This window comes from Lactuca saligna, chromosome 8, assembly GCF_052625555.1.
Source record: "Lactuca saligna cultivar CGN05327 chromosome 8, ASM5262555v1, whole genome shotgun sequence".
Lineage (NCBI taxonomy): Eukaryota > Viridiplantae > Streptophyta > Magnoliopsida > Asterales > Asteraceae > Lactuca > Lactuca saligna.
In genome coordinates, this window is record NC_136424.1 from 268,987,814 (window position 1) to 269,005,335 (window position 17,522).

A 17,522-nucleotide genomic window follows, 5' to 3' on the forward strand; every position below is an offset into this window, starting at 1 on the left:
CAGATCGAAGCATCTTAATGTTCCTGCCCAACTGATTCTCCACTTCTTTCTTAAACTCTTTGAATTTACCAAAGGTTTCTAAATTATGTTTGATTAAGTATACATATCCATATCTACTAAAATCATCAATAAAAGTCACATAAAATCGATTAGCATCTCTGATGGCGGTTCTGAAGGGTCCACACACATCTGTGTGTATAAGATCCAACAAACCTTCTCCCTTAGCACAAGTGCTAGTAAAAGGTGACTTGGTCATTTTTCGAAGTAGACAAGATTCACAACTATCATCCGACTTTAGGTCGAATGATTCTAAGACTCCATCCTTTTGGAGTTGGCCTATGCGTTTCTTGCTTACATGTCCAAGACGACAATGCCATAAAGATGATTTATCTAAGCTAGTGGAAGAATCAATACACAATACATTATTTCCTAAGTTATCTACAACATATATAGTTTCATACACACCATCACAAGGTAATGCTTTAAAATAAAGAACACTATTATAGAAAGCATCAATACCACCACTTTTATTATCAAAATAAAAGGTCAAACCTTGTTTGTACAATGCATGAAAGGAAATAACATTTCTTTCCATTTATGGAGAATAACAACATTTATTCAAATCTAATGTAAACCCACTATCTAGTTACAAGGAATGAACTCCAATTTTGGTGACAGGTGAAACTTTCCTATTCTCCATGATTAGGTTTATCTTTCCATGCTCCAAATCCTCACTTCTTCTTAGTCCCTGCAGATCAGAACATATGTGAATTCCACATCCTGTATCAAGGACCCAAGACTTAAAATGAGGTGAGTTATTAGACAATATAGTGTATATACCTACATGGTTGGGTTTTACTTTCCCATCCTTAAGATCTTGCTGGTATTTAGGGCAGTTTCGCTTACAGTGCGACTTTTCATGGGAATAGAAGCATTCAGCCTCATTAGGGTTAGTAGAAGGAGTGGCAAAACCTTTCTTGGTTTTGCTTGAAGAGGATCCTTCAAGGGTCTTACCCTTGGTACCCTTAGAATGGTTCTTTCTCTTCTTACCTTTGCCATGCCCGATTGCCAAGACATTGGCCACAGTAGGACTAGGAGGAGTAGGAAACCCGACTTACCCTTAAGACTACTTTTTGCAGTCTTTAAGAGTCCTTGAAGTTTACTAAGTGTAACTTCTTACTTGTTCATGTGGTATGTCATTCTAAATTGATCATAACATGAAGGTAAGGAGTGCAAGATGATATCTATTGCTAACTCCTCAGGAAAATCAACATTCAGTTTCTTCAAGCGATCCAAAAATCTTTGCATTTTCTGCATGTGGGTCGTGAGGGACTCATTGTCCTTCATTTGTGTGGTTCTCATGGAGGAGATTATTTCATACCTCTCTTGACGAGTACCTTGATGGTATCGCTCCATCAAGTCCATGTGCATCTCAAAAGGGTAATAGTTGAGCTCAGCTGTCATTATGGCAGTCATGATACATGCTACTTTGGTAGCATCCCTTTCATGTGTTTGAAATGCAGCAATCTCCTCTGGGGTAGCAGTTGACTCATCAATCTCCTTCAGCTCCCTATCAAGGACATATTCTTTATCCTCATAGCAAGTGACCATCCTGATTTTGATGATCCAATCCATAAAATTGGATCCATTAAAGTTTTGTGACTGGGATGCCGAGGATCACAAAACAAGGTGTGAAGTAACCATGCAAATTACTTGGTACACATAATGTATTACTCCTCAATCGAAGTGCCGGTTAACCACACATGCTCCAACAATACTATGATAAACATTAATTCACCCTTTGCCTACCTTGATAAGTCCAAGTTAGTGTGCCGGTTAACCACACACGCTCCACTAACGACTTAATCAAAGTGCAAAGTGTAATTTCATGAATTAGCACCTTATTCACATTTTCCTAAAGTAACTAAGATTGAGAATTAATAAAATTTTAGTTACTTTAGTATATTCATAATACTTATTATGAGAATTATAGTCATTATTCTACCTTTTCGGCTAATGACCCTCCACTGATCAAGGAAGCGGTGGGTGAGAATAGACACCCATTAAGTTGCCATTTTATAGGCCACAACCTTATACCCCCTTTATAGATTGGCTTCGTGAATGAGACATACTAATGGTAAAACGACTTTTATCTTATACATATATAATTATTATTCATTTATAATATTATAAAGTATAAGGGTTGAATTTTAATATTTAAAATTCTAAGGGTTGGAACTAAAGTTATAATTATGACTTTACTTGTTCCAAAACTTGAGGGCAAGTTTTGTAAACTTTCAAAACTTTTCATTTCTCATAACTTATGATTTTATTAGAGTATTAAAATGAAGACTCTTGATTTTCGTAACTCTTGTGTTCTTGTAATGGTTTTAATTCAAGTGTGACTCTTGGTTTTCCATAACTTGAGGACAAGTTATGGACTCCATTAAAACACATAATGATCAAGAATTAACTAACATGGAGGTTACAAATAATTCCTATGATCATCTAAATTCATAAGTTCAAGAACATGATTATCAAGAATTTCAAGAATTATAAAAAAACTTGTATAAAACTTGTAATTTTTGATAATAGCCATTGTGAATGGATTAGCATAAACATTACACCAACTAAAACTAGTTTTAAAACACCAAAACGGTTTAGGGTAATGTTTCTAGTCCATTTCCAACAGCAGAACTCAAAAATCTGGACACTGCAGCCTCTACTCGTCAAGTGCATGAATAGACTCGACGAGTAGCATGCATTTCTTCATGGACTCGATGAGTTTATACGTGCAGTGAACAAAAAAAATTCATTTTTCAGCTATTTTGCATCAAGTATCAAATAAAGAAGCCTAGGCTCTGATACCACTATTGGGTTTTGAGCATTCTAACACTCCTATGGTGTACATGTAACCCTAGAAACCTTGAATCTATGCTTGAATAGGATACATGCAAAATGATTTTCCAAGGTTCATAATCCTATCTAGCATACATGGGGATCTTTTATTCTAATAGTTAGTAAGAATTACATAGCTCTTTGTAGCATAGATTCCTTTGAAACCTTGTGAGCCTAGCACCTCAAGTGTGATGCCTCAAATGCTTCACACAACACCAAGTACACTTGGATTTTCGGCTAGCTCTCTTTGATTCACTCTAGTGGCTGAAAATGGTGATGAATAAATTCTTTATATAGTAGGTTACAATTAGGGTAAACCCTAATTGTCATAACCTTTCATTTCCATGACCCATGGGTTATGTAACCCCCAAGGAGCATCCATGGAGTATCTTATGGGTTTAACCTAACTTGATAATCCATGGAGCCTTGGCCTACTATATAAGTTATGGATGATTGACACAATTAGCACATATATTTAATTTGTCTTCTTTTGATCACATAATTAATTCTAAATTAATTATTGATCAATACTAACTAAATATTATTATTCTTATTATTAATATATTAGAACTTATAATATATTAATAAACCATAAGTGTCTTATTTCTCTCATTTAGTCTATCCAAGTGCATGATGCTGTGCAACCCAAATGGACCATGCCGGGTTGGGTCATGTACATACCAAATATAGTTATGGACTTAGACACTATATCCATCAATGATGTCATACCTCTCATGGTGAGCACTTTGATGGTAGCGGTCCATCATGTAACAACGTGAATTTTTAAAACAATTTCTCATTTTTCAACATAACATATTTCATAAAATATTCTCAAAACCCAATGTATCAAATAGTATCTCAAATACATCATCTCCTAGAATCTCAATAAACTCAATACTCTGTCAGTGTGTATAGATCACTCCGGCGCCTTCCCGCGATCCTCGCTAGTACCTGAAACACATAACACACAACACGGTAAGCATAAATGTTTAGTGAGTTCCCCAAAATACCACATACAACACGTAAGCCACTCGAGGCTATAACTTGGTATAACCCTCCAGTCAATGTGTCTCAACGGGACCCTCCAATCCCGTAGCTCGTTGGACCCTCCAGTCTGGTCTAATCGAGGACCCTATGGCCTCATGATTCGTTGGACCCTCTCATCCGGTCTATATACCACATAGCATACATATAACACATTGCACATAATCACAAACATACACATATACATAAGACCCTCCAGTATGCACATAGATACCACTCTAGGTAATGTATAATGAGAAGACTCACCTCGAAGATGTATAGTAACTCTCATACCTGATATCCTTGGTCTAGCCTCCGCCTATCAAATGATAACATCCCAAATCAATACTCTCTTTATGTTCTCATCTTTAAAGTATGGGTAGAAGACCATTCTACCCCTCCATGGCTTCTCATGAACCAGTTGACCAAAACCCTAAGCTCCTCAGAAGTCAACCCCAGTCAATGGTTAAATTTGACCAGACTCGCCGAGTGCACTCGCTGACTCGTCGAGTTCATGCATATACCCTAAATCCTTCTAAGACCTCACTCGACTCGTCAATCTAACCTCCCAACTTGACAGGTTACCACTGGTCACGAATCGCGGGGCAACCCGATTCGACTCGTCGAGTTCTCTCATGGACTCGGCGAGTTTCCCCCATAGTATTACTCATTTGACCTTATGAGGTTAGATCTATTCCTCTAATCCATAGTTTGGCCTTTTAGCACTCAAAAGTCACGTAAAGGTCTGAACTTGATGTCCATGCATGGCACGTCAAGCTCTATTTGATGAAATAACTACTTTAATGGTGTTTTAGGCTCAACACACTCATGGAACTACATAAAGCTAAGATCAAGGGACTCTCTGGACCTATCAAGGTCCAGATCAAATGTCTAAATCGAAAAAGGACCTCTCATCTTCATAACCTAGCTCCAAAAGAGGGTAAAGAACCCAAAGTCCAAGAGATTTATTCAATACAAGAGATTAGGTGTAGATTTGTACCTAATACAGAAGTCTGGAGTGAAATAGCAGCCAATCCCACGACCTCCTTGCTTCCAACCTTGAAACTCTTCTCCTTCCTTTCAAAGAACACACCAAGAAGCTCACAAAGGTGCTATTTCTCACTCTAAGCTCTCAAGGGCGATTAAGGTTTCACAGGGGTTTGTGTGGCCGCAAATGAAGGCATAAGGGCCTTTAAATAGGTCCCAAACCCGGACAATTAGGGTTTTCCTCATCAACACCAACTCGTCGATTCGGATACCAGACTCGACGAGTCCATTCATTAAACTCGTCATCTAAATGTGACCCTACTTGACGAGTTGAGGCACCAACTCATCGAGTCCCTCCAATTAATTCAAAATAAATAATTAAAATAGCATACCGAAAAATCCGGATGTTACACATCAAGTCCTGGTGCATCTCAAAAGGGTAATAGTCCTCATAAGACTTTCGGAGCTCGGCTGTCATCGTGACCAACATGGTACATGCCACTTTCGTGGCATCTCTCTCATGTGCCCTAAAGTCGGCGATCTCCTCTGGAGTAGCAGTGGACTCATAAATTTTCTTTAGCTCCTTGTCGAGGACATATTACTTATCCTCGTAACGAGTGACCATCCTGATATTCCGGATCCAATCCATAAAGTTGGAACCATCGAAGATGACCCTCCCACAAAGGTTTATAAGAGAGAAGGAGCCAGTAGGGTTTGAGCCAGAAGCAACTTCTGTTAGAAGACATCCGAAAAAGAAGAAATACAAGTTTAGATTAGATATAAAGATAGTCCTTAATAAGACACCAAAATGTAATATTTAAGGCTAGGAGCCAACATAATATTTTTTAGCTTAGAAGAGGGATGCCGTAACCCAAGCTATAAAATATTTGAAGGTAGGTGAATAACGATTCACCAATTTCCACCATGAAAAATGAAATAAATTGTTAGGTTTTAATTGGTTTTGAAACTCCTAGATTCTTTGAGATTCATTGAACTTTTCAGTGGCATGTTTCAATCTCGAGTGTGCCCTTCAAGTTTTGTGACTGGGATGTCGAGGATCACAAAAAAAGGTGTGAAGTAACCATGCAAATTACTTGGTTCCCTTAATGTTTATCACTCAATCGATGTACTGGTTAACCACACACGCTCCACCGACCTATGATAAACCTTAAGTTACCCTTTTCCTACATTGTAAAGTCCAAGTTAGTGTGCTGGTTAACCACACACGCTCCACTAACGACTTAATCAAAGTGCAAAGTGTAATTTCATGGATTAGCACCTTATTCACATTTTCCTAAAGTAACTAAGATTAGGAATTTTTAAAAGCATTTAGCTACTTTACATTCATCGTACTTTTAATGAGGATTTAAAGTCATTGTCCTAATCGTTTGGCTAACGACCCTCCACCAGTCAAGGAAGTGGTGGGTGAGAGTGGACACCCATTAAGCTATCATTTTATAGGCAACAAGCTTATACATCCCTTATAGACCGACTTCGTGAATGAGGCCTACTAACGGTAAAACGACTTTTGTTCTTATATATATATATATATGATTAACTTATAATATTATAAAGTATAAAGGTTGAATTTTAAACTTTAAAATTCTAGGAGTTGGAAATAAAGTTTTTAAAGATACTTTACATGTTCCAAAACTTGAGGGCAAGTTTTGTAACTTTCAAAACTTTTCATCTTTCATAACTTATGAGTTAATGGTTTATTAAAATGAGAGACTTTTCATTTTATGTAACCTATGTGTTTCATAATAGAGTTTAAAAGTGTGACTTTTGGTAATCCATAACTTGAGGAAAAATTATGGATTCCATTAAAACACATTAAGATAAAGAATTAAACTAACAAGCAAGTTACAAATAATTCCTATGATCTTCTAAACTCATAAATTCATGATTGTTCATATCAACAATTTCAAGAATCATAAATAAACCATACAAAACTTGAAATTTTGATATTAGCCATTGAAAATGGATTAACATAACCATTACACCATCTAAAACAAGTTTTGCAAGACTAAAACAGTTTAGGGTAATGTTTCTAGTCCATTTCCAGCAGCAAAACTCAAAAATCTACAATCAGGGGCTCCTACTCGTCGAGTGCAAGAACCTACTCGACGAGTAGGATGATATTACACATGAACTCGTCGAGTCCCCCCATGGACTCGACGAGTTCACCTAGTAGATAGCAAATTTTTGAGTTTTTCCAACAAGTTTGCATCAAATATCAAGTAAACAAGCCTAGGCTCTGATATCACTGAAGGGTTTTTAACATTCTAACACTCTTAAGGTGTACATGCAACCCTAGAAACATTGGATATATGTTTTACTAAGATACATACAAATTTGATTTCCAAGGTTATTAACCTAACTAGCATGGCATGGGGAACTTTTAAACATAATAACTAGTTGAAATACATACCTTTTGTTGTTTGGATTCCTTAAGAACCTTGTGAGCCTACCACCTCAAGTGTGATGCCTCAAATGTCTCACACAACACCACAACACTTGGAATAACCTTCAGTGAAGTTCAATTACACTCTAAAATTGGCTAGCCCTCTTACAATTGCTTGTAGTGGCTGATTTTGCTAGTCAAGAGGTGTTTATATAGTTGTGTCACAAGTAGGGTTACACCATGTACACCCTAATTGTCATGGCTTTCCATATTCCATGATCCATGGGTTTGTAACCTCCATGGACTATTCATGGAGAACCTTATGGGTTTTAGCCCAATCCACACAAACCATGGATCATTAGCCCACTATACAAGAATAGATGATTTACACAATCAACCCCATATATTTAATTAGTCTCTTTTTGATCACTTAATTAATTCCAAATTAATTTTTTGATCAATACTAATTAAATAATATTATTAATATATTAGAACTTATAATATATTAATAAACCTTAAGTGTCCTTTATCTCATTTAGTCTATCTAAGTGTTGCAATGCCATGCAATCCAAATGGACCATGCTAACCGGGTCAAGTACTTTCTAGGAATAGTTATGAACTTAGACACCTAATCCAACAATTATGTGCTATGTGGTATGATCCATTAGATCATTTTTTTTATCTATAGACTGTTATGTGATTATCTGTTATATATATGTGCACATGTTTGTTTGGCAATTGAGGCTTATCTGCTTTGTGCGGAGGCTAATAGACCTGCGCATTCCAACCTGTTGATTGTGGGCCATGAGTATTCCATCCTGAGAATGATTGGACTTATAATATGTGGGCATTCCAACCTGTTGGTTGTGGGCCTGGGGTATTCCATCCCAAGGATGATTGGACCCATAGTATGTTGGCATTCCAACCTGTTGGTTGTGGGCCTGGGGTATTCCAACCCGATGGTTGAATGGACCCATAATATGCTGTTTGTGATTATATGTGTATTGTTGTGTGTATGAGTATTTTGGGGGAACTCACTAAGCTTTGTGCTTACAGTTTCAATTTGTTGTTTCAGGTGCTTCAGATGTCTTGGCAAGGCGAATGCGTGACCATACACATCCTCGTGTTTTGGACTTATGGTTTCTGAAATATTCTGATATTAAACTATTTTGAAAACATTTTGTAATAACTAATGACCTTTTGATGTTTGAAAAAGTTTTAAGTTGGCTTGATTTTTATGGGTGTTACAATGAGGGGGAGAATGTTGTGCCATCATGCCATGCCCTTCCCTTTTTGTATCGGAAGTACCTGAAACCATAGACATAATTGTAAGAACAAAGTTTAGTGAACTTCCCCAAAATACCACATACATTATATATATATATATATATATATATATATATATATATATATATATATATATATAATAGCACGTAGTTATGCCAGGTCTGTATCAACCCCCGCGCCCGTATCAACCCTTGGGTCTGTATCAACCCCAAGTAACAACAAATAGTTATGTTGGGTCCGTATCAACCTATGGGTCCACATCATCCCCGAGTCTATAATAACTCCAAACCTAGATTGGCTCCATACATATATCATGTAATCACATCAGTAATAGCCATATAATATACAATACAGTGGGTCGACCTTGGTTCCTTAGACCTACTAAGGTGGTAAAAAGACTCACCTCTATCTGAAGATAACTGAATCGTACACTTCAGCTGCTGCGAACATAACTCCTCCCTCTAAACATAATCCAATATAGACCCTAATCAATAATTAGGGTTTTAACCCATAATAAAAGTTCCAATTCATCATTCATAATATTAAGGGCAAAAGACCATTTTGCCATTTCCGTACACAACTCGACTAATCAAAGCCCAAACCCCATAATGGACTAAGGCCCAAAATCAACCTAATAGGCTTTCTGGGAGTATACCCAACGTACTACATATGATGCCTATAGTCCCATATGTCCAGTGTACTCAGGTTTACACCTGATGTAAACCCATTAGTTCGAAATTCTAAACTAAGGTCTTAATGGCTTAAGGCCTAACATCCAAACTTCATATCCAATACTAACAAAACGTCTAAAGCCATAAAGTTGCAACCTTTTATGCCTTTGCATGGCTACAAGGTGCCCAATACCAATATCTTAACTCATTTAACTCTCTGAAACTCCATTACTCTTGCATGGAAGAGTACCAAGGTCCAAGCTTGTATTTTTATGTTCCTAAATACTCTAAAATGCCTGAAAGGACAACTCAAAACTCTGGAGTATTCCAAAGTCACAAAGATCAAGATCTTAGGACAAAAAGGACATACAATTAAGCTTAATCAAGATCTAACAAAGCAATCAACAAGATCTGAGCTTTATAACTTCTGAAGATTCACTAAGATGCATAGAGTCCAGTTCCAAAACCTTGAGAGCAACACTACAACTCCAAGGGCTTTCATTCACTACCAAAAAACACCAAAATATAAAAGCTTGAAGTTTTTGCACACAATAGTTAGGGTTTCGAGATGGAGGCTGGAGTTGAGAAAGGGTCAAAGGCCATAAAGATCTTTAAATAGGGTCCAAACCCTAAAAATTAGTGTTTGCCTTTTGCGTGCGTATGCCCGATGTAAACATGCATGCGTATGATGTACGTACGAGAATCCGCATCCAACATGTTAAGCAACAATGCTCGGCGTACCCATCTCTTACGCCCAACGTTAGGACCATTTTTGCGAACTTTTAGTGATTAAATGCCAAAAAAATACCTTGATACTGGCATTACAAACAGATTGCTAAAAAACATGTAAAAATGAAATTATAAAAAAAACATTTAAAACGAAATAAAAAAATGAAGATGTAAATATAAATCTGAAACGAAAAACATGTACAAACAAATTAAAAAGAAAAGGTTGCAAACTTGACACCACTCCTTCCGGCCTAAACAAATTAAAGTGTTTCACACTAGAATCACAATAACGAGAACGACACCTTTCTTCTGCAAATTTAACAACACTAAAATCACGAATAAAATCCACAAGAAGCATGTTTCTTCAAGTTTCAACGATGTTAAATCATCCCATAAAGCTATTATTTCTGCTGATTGTTGTGGCTCATAGATGTTTACCATTCATCAAATGGATTGGATCCAATGTACTAGTGTAGCCAAGAAGCTAGTGTCTCCCTTTTAGGGAATTTCATCATCTAAAAAATGTAGAATTCCACATGGATGTAATCCCACCATACCAACCATTTGCTTTGACAAGGTCGAATTCAAGTGGTCCACGACCCCAACTTGATTTGCAACTCCCCGACTGAAGACCATCGGTCGTAATTTCGGAATTTCCAGAATTCCAGGAAAACTAATCAAGTTTATAATCAATGTTTAAGATCTATTTAAAAAAACATAATTTGAAATCAATGTTTAAGATCATACTTATAATAATATTATATGTTATAAGTTTATGATCATATTTAAAAACATAATTTGAAATCAATGATTAATATTATATGTTATAAGTTTATAATCAAATTTATATATATTTTAATTAAAATACAAATTTTATATAGATTGTCCATGAATTGTATTTATTGCGGGCCGAGGGTTAAAAATAAGAGTAAATTATAGATTTGGGCCCGTGATTTATAACCATCATCATTTTAATTTAGTTTTTAAATTTTTAACACGGTTCATCCTTGTGGTTTTCAAAAATTACATGTGTAGTCCCAAAGAGTTAATAAAGTTTCGTTAACCAAAGGTAAAATTACAAATTCACCCCACTTTTCACTTTTTCAATTCTTTTTCATTTTTAGTTTTATTGATCATTTTTACAAACAAAAAACGGTTGAAACTAAATAATCCCAGAATAATATCGGAGAGTGGTTACTACAAAAGATATGAATATACAGATTGTAAACGAGATATGAAGGGCTACGCACCCTCTGGTCAAATGCCATTAAAGGGAAAGGAGGTTGGTTTACATAAATGATCTAAAAACTGTTAAGTATAGGTGTAACCTTTTTAAAGCCATTTTTTCCGCTTCAAACCCATCACATCATGAGCTGCTTCTATGCATCTCAAGAGAAGAACCTTGCCTAATATTATCTCTCTTTTGAACACTCATCGCTAGACCTGGTAAAACCTGACACGACGTAACAACCTGACACGTAATAAACAAGTTTGAGTAGGAGATTTCGGTACGTTTAAGTAAACGAGTTGACATGACACGCCATAAAAATTAAACGAGTTGGGTTAGAGTCAAGACTTTCAACTTGAAGATAACTCGAATATGACCTGTTTAATTGTATGTAATTTTTTTTTTTATAGTTTTATATTTTTATAAATATGTTATATATTATAGATTTGTAGTGGGCCAAATTCAAAAATGAAAATTAAAATGAAAATTTAGGATGGCCTAAGTTGAATCGGGTTAAAGGAAACGAAAAGTGTGAAAGTGTTTCAAATTTTTAAAGTGACTTAATTTTACCCTTCTCATGCCACTCTTTTGCATCCCTAACTCTTACTTTTTTCCATTACTCCTAAACTTACTATTATTTTTGTCATTCCACCTACCAACTCATGTGTTTCACCTTTTTCTTTTCACTTAAACATATCCTACTTTTCAACAATTAAAATGTTTCAACCCGATATGACAAAACATATTTTCAAGATCTAAACATTAATATGAAAATCGACACGAAAACAAATGGGTTGACATAGAATGATACAATAATTAAACGTGTCAGGTTAGGGTTAAGCCCTCTCAACCTGTTTAATAAATTTACACGATATGAAACGTTTGTCAGGTCTACTCACCACCTTCGTTTTTATTGACACCATTGTCTCCACCTTTTTCTTAGAGTAAGTGTAAGTAGCTTAGGTCTATTGGAACCCTAAACGAGGATTTGAATAGTTACCATCAACAATTGCATCACCACCACCACCATTTGTTGTTATATGAGAAATAGGACCCGAAATAATCACAGATAATGGGAGATAGAATAGAACATCCAACCTTCATTTTAATGTTCAATTCAACTAATCATATGGTTTTTGATTCTTACCAGCTGATTTTAAGATTGGACTAGAAAAAGATGATAATGATCAACTACAATGGTAATCTATGATAATCTGAGAGTTTATAGTTTCATTGAGCATCAAGGAACAAAGAAATGGAAAAGGAAATTGCAAGATATTTCTCATTTATGCAGGATTTGTGGTAGTTGTGTAGCAAATATCATTTGTGCTTATCAGGTAGTGGAGGATGTAAGTATAGGTAGTGGAGGAGGCGGCAAGGGTAGGGATGTGGTAAGGCAACGGGGTTGGAGATTATGGTTGCCAAGGATGTAGATGTTAAATGCAGAAGAGAAAGAAAGGGTTCGGGGATAAATGACCGATGACCTTGTTTTTTACAAGTCATGTATAATTCAGTAATAAAATAGAGAAAATAAAAAGAGCATATAATGATCATTTTACAGACATTTAATGAAAAGTTATTGACAGAATTAGTCTTAAAAGACCAAGCATGCAAATTTGAAAACTATAAGAACAAACCATCTAAAAAGTTTAAAAATCACACTAAAACTTAAGATGCCTATAAACCATAGGGACCAAAACTATAACTTACTCTTAAATTAAATAGATAAATAAATAATCCGAATAATTTGCCTTCCCTAACTACGATTGAGTCAATCGAGTAGCTGCAAAAACTCTCAAAGTAGCTTCACCATTTCCTCAAGGGTTACTCTCTCTCATCCTTCTCTCTCCTCTCTCCGCCACAAATTTAAACCCCTTTAAATGGCATTGTCTGCAACAAAAATCTTGACTATCTAGAGAGAGAAACAAACGGATATACAGAGAGAGAGAGAAAGAGAGAGAGAGAGAGAGTTATGGAGACGAAGGTTATGGTGATAGGTGAAGTACTACCATGCATGTTAATGGTGTTAATGGAAGTTTGCACCATCGGGTTAACGATACTGGCTAGTACTGTCTTGTCGAAAGGGCTAAGTCCTTTTGTGTTCGTCGTCTACACCAACGCCCTTTCTTCGATCTTTCTCCTCCCATACAACTCCTTCATCGGTCGTAGAAACAAGTTCGGCTCTTTCCCTTGTCATCAATCATTAATTCAGACGTATTTCAGATCGGAAATAATTAACATACCATTTTCAACTGCAAGAATACGTCTGAATCATCTTCAAATAACACGATAATTAATGCATGCATGAAGAATAATTTGTCTAACATTTGATTATTTTTTCTAATTTCTTGTAGGAGAGACGATCTTATCCCGCAGTTTCTTCTTCTCGGTTTCGTAGGGTTCGTATTATCTTTCTCCCTCACAACAAACGATAAAATTTACTATCAGAAGTTGGTCATTAAAACTCTAATATATGAAGTGAAATATGACCAACTTTGTAGCTAAAGATTAAATTAAAAGTAAAAACACTGTAAATTAACATGACACAAAACACTTATAGCCATCATTAATTTTACAGATTTTATGCACAATTATGTGCACAGACGTTAAAAGTAAAGGATATCATTAATTTAAAATCGTATATATAGTGAAGTAAATATTCACTCCAAGTGAAGTGATATATTGCAATCATTTTGCTTTATGAAAAGTTGTAAATAAATTAGAGTTTATTATAATTGAATAAAAAGTTTCTTGGCATATGCATAATATATAGAAGACATTGATTTTAGCTTTGATCGTGTAGGGTGACAATGGCGCAAAATCTAGCGTTTGTTGGGTTGAGTTATAGTTCACCGATCGTTGCTTGTGGAATGGGCAATTTAATCCCCTCTATTTCGTTCATTCTGGCTGCTCTTTGCAGGTTTGCTTCGTTACTTAATCATATATTGACGGATTTGTACATTTTAATTAGAGCTTGTTACATTTATATAAATATCAAAAGATCCATATATACGCAATTGAAAACATATATAACGAGATTTTAGTACAATAACCGTGACACATATCGTGTCTTCCATATTTTTGATCAATCATTTGAACAAAATATAAACAAACGAGAGAACTAAGAATTTAGTGAAAGTAATACTATGTATCAATTGTGGTTCCAAAATACAAATCAAATGTTATAATTCTTTTAAAACAAAATAGATTAGATAATCGTGACTCGTGTAAATTCGGATCATAGTTTCAAAATCTAATTAATAAACAAATATTTAATGTTAAGTCATACTTTATTTACTTATGTATTTAACTAATTAAATATGATTAAAGAGAGGATACCACGACACTTAGATTCAGAACTGGTGGCTGTTAAGGCACCCTGGAAAGACAAATCTGACGTAAGTTTTGTCTGGCCTACTTGTGGTCGTCATTTCAAGTGTCACAAAACAACAAAAGAAAAAAGAAAAAAGTTGGTTTAACGATAATTATATGGTGATTATAGATTTATGTACGCAAGTTATAACATTTAAAGTGTATGTTTTAAAATATAAACATATGATCATTATTTAAAATACACGTGTACTTTTTTTCTTTTACTCTAAATCCGGTCTTTCATTAATTTAAATATCATTGTACAACGAATGAGATGACAAACGAACAACAAGCTGCGCCACTGAGTCTTTTTGTATGATAAAGCTAATTCGTTTAAATCTTAAAACATAATTTTAATAATTATTATTTTTTAAATGTAATAATAACTACTAACTAGTGATTAGAACATGAGGTGTGGTACACACCCCATGTCATTTCCCTTTATTTTATATAAAGGGTGTGTTCACCGTAGCCACATCAGCTTCACTGTAGTGACCATCGCATCCACACCCCGTAACTTTTAAATGACAAACTATTTTGTATGATTTACAGAAGAATAAACGTGGATCTGAAAAGTTCAAGTACGCGAGCAAAATTGATTGGTACTTTGATATCGATCATTGGAGCTGTGTCCCTAACTCTCTACCGGGGTCCGGTGATCAAGGACTCTTCGGCCATTCTTCGGTTGGCTCCTCGATTGTTTGTTTTCTTATCAAACAACGAACACTGGGTTGTTGGTTGCATTCTTTTTGCAACTGCTTCCCTGACGTTCTCAGTATGGAACATTCTTCAGGTTAGTCTCATCATAACTTTTTCATTTTAAAAAGGTTGTGTATAAGGTTGTAAACGAACCAAACGAACACGAATGGATAAATGAACGAGATTTTCTTGTTCATGTTCGTTCGTTTAACAAATTATTTTGTTTATGTTCGTTTATTTATATTCGTGAATATGCTAAACGAACATAAATGAACAAACATAAACGAACAAAGATAAAAAAACATAATTGAACATATATGAATATAAACGAACATATAATATAGCAATATAATAAAAAATAATTGAATATAGATAAATATAAATAAACTTAAGTGAACGAACATAAACGAACGTAAACAAACATATAAACGAACGTAAACAAACATCATAAACGAACGTTCATGAACATAAATGAACGAACGAGACCATTGTTTATGTTCATTCATTTAACTAAACGAACGATAATTTTTGTTCATGTTCGTTCATTTATTAAATAAACGAACAGTTCACGAACTTTCCGCCAAACAATTCACGAACGGTTCACCGAACGTTCAGTTCGTTTACAGCCCTAGTTGTGTATACAACTTTCAAACTCATTTTTAATTAGTATTTTTTTTTTAAAAATTTTAATAGGCTGCTACATTAAAATATAATATAACAAAAATCAACTTTTGTTTTTCTTATAAACAAATTGAAATTGTCCATGTAATTGTTTTATTTTATTGGTGGTAGGTGGGAACTCTTGAAAAATGCCCAGACGTGATGACAGTGGCTTCTAGTTATAGCTTGTTTGGGACAGTGCAATCGGCCTTGCTTGCTTTAATCATTGAAAGAGACCCTAATGCTTGGCGGTTGCAATTTGACATGGGACTCCTTGTCATTGTCTCGACAGTAAGCAACCTTATCATACCATTCAAGGGTTAAAATAGTAATTCTACAAATTAAAATTAGAGCCTTTAATTGACAAACAACAACACGTTCTTTTACTTAATATACGAAGCTTTCGTTAAACCATACATGCATTTATAGATATCTCAGAAGTAAGAACTGATTAATAAGCCTGATTTATCAAAACAGGCAGTATTTGCAAGCCTGATTAAAAGCCATGTACACATGTGGTGCATACAAAGAAAAGGCCAGTTTTATGTGACCATGTTCAGACCTCTCGGGGTTCCTATTGCTAGCACGTTTGGTTGCATCTTCTTTGCTGAAACTTTTCATTATGGAAGGTAATTAGCTTGCATGTTACATCCAAACTTGTTATTTAATTTGTTGTTGTTGTTGTAATTACTTATTCTTGAGATACCGAATGCAGCATGATGAGTGCAGCAGTTACAGGAATCGGATATTACACAATAATGTGGGGACAAATGAGAGAGGATGAAAGTAGGAGGGGTAAAGTGGATTTAGTGGAAGAGAGAGCTCCTCTTTTGCAAGAAGAGGATCAAGTTTAAATTAGGGACTTTCATTTCATATATAGAGTTAATAATGGTGAGGGTTTGTTTTAGAGGCCCTATGAGCTTTTGTGTGCATAGTAAATACTAATGTACATTACTATATTTTTGTTAATACAAATTTATATATTATTTTATGTGTTTTTGAAATTAATAATAATTATGTTTTAATTCGTTTGATAAGTGAAATGTAATTAAAAAAGAAAAAAATAAATAAGTAATTATCTTGTTAATATTATCATTATGTCATATGGGGCTGTACACCTCTAAGTTCCCAACTCCATGTGTATGTCTACATGTCTCCCCAGGACATTGGTAAAAAACATTAACCTCATTTAAATCTTTCTCATAGGTTGGGGCTAACCCACTTGATTAATAAGATGTCTAATAAAGAGTTAATAACAAAGAGGTCGTGAGTTCTATCCCATGCATATATTAATCCGTCGTTCTAAAAAAAATCTTTCTCCCCGACCTCTTCTTTCATTTTCCTAAATCATCTTGGATTTTTTCTTCTTAAAAAAATAACAAAGCAATAAATATATATTAAACGTAACAAACAACTAACTTAAACACTAAAATAATAATAATATATCTTAAGCTAAAAACGAAAACAATAAATGTATATTAAATGTAACCAATTTTTTTTTTAAGCTCGAGAGATACACTAATCCAAGCCTTTCTTGAAACGCATCACGTTGCGGTTTTTTTTA

At 34.9% G+C, this 17,522-nt stretch overlaps 1 protein-coding gene across 1 annotated transcript; it reads left to right on the forward strand.

The window, feature by feature from the left end:
• The first annotated feature begins 12,999 nt into the window (after positions 1-12,999).
• UMAMIT36 (nodulin MtN21 /EamA-like transporter family protein) lies at positions 13,000-16,949 on the forward strand. Its single transcript, XM_078970917.1, has 7 exons — positions 13,000-13,402; positions 13,582-13,626; positions 14,031-14,147; positions 15,152-15,392; positions 16,091-16,249; positions 16,436-16,587; positions 16,674-16,949. The coding sequence occupies exons 1-7, from the start codon at positions 13,200-13,202 to the stop codon at positions 16,810-16,812; spliced, it is 1,056 nt and encodes a 351-aa protein (XP_078827043.1). The 5' UTR covers positions 13,000-13,199; the 3' UTR covers positions 16,813-16,949.
• Positions 16,950-17,522: the final 573 nt, after the last annotated feature.

Coding starts and splice junctions, on each gene's coding strand:
- UMAMIT36 (XM_078970917.1), top strand. CDS start 13,200: ATGGAGACGAAGGTTATGGTGATAGGTGAAGTACTACCATGCATGTTA. Junction 14,148..15,151: donor ATTCTGGCTGCTCTTTGCAG/GTTTGCTTCGTT, acceptor TATGATTTACAG/AAGAATAAACGTGGATCTGA. Junction 15,393..16,090: donor CAGTATGGAACATTCTTCAG/GTTAGTCTCATC, acceptor TATTGGTGGTAG/GTGGGAACTCTTGAAAAATG.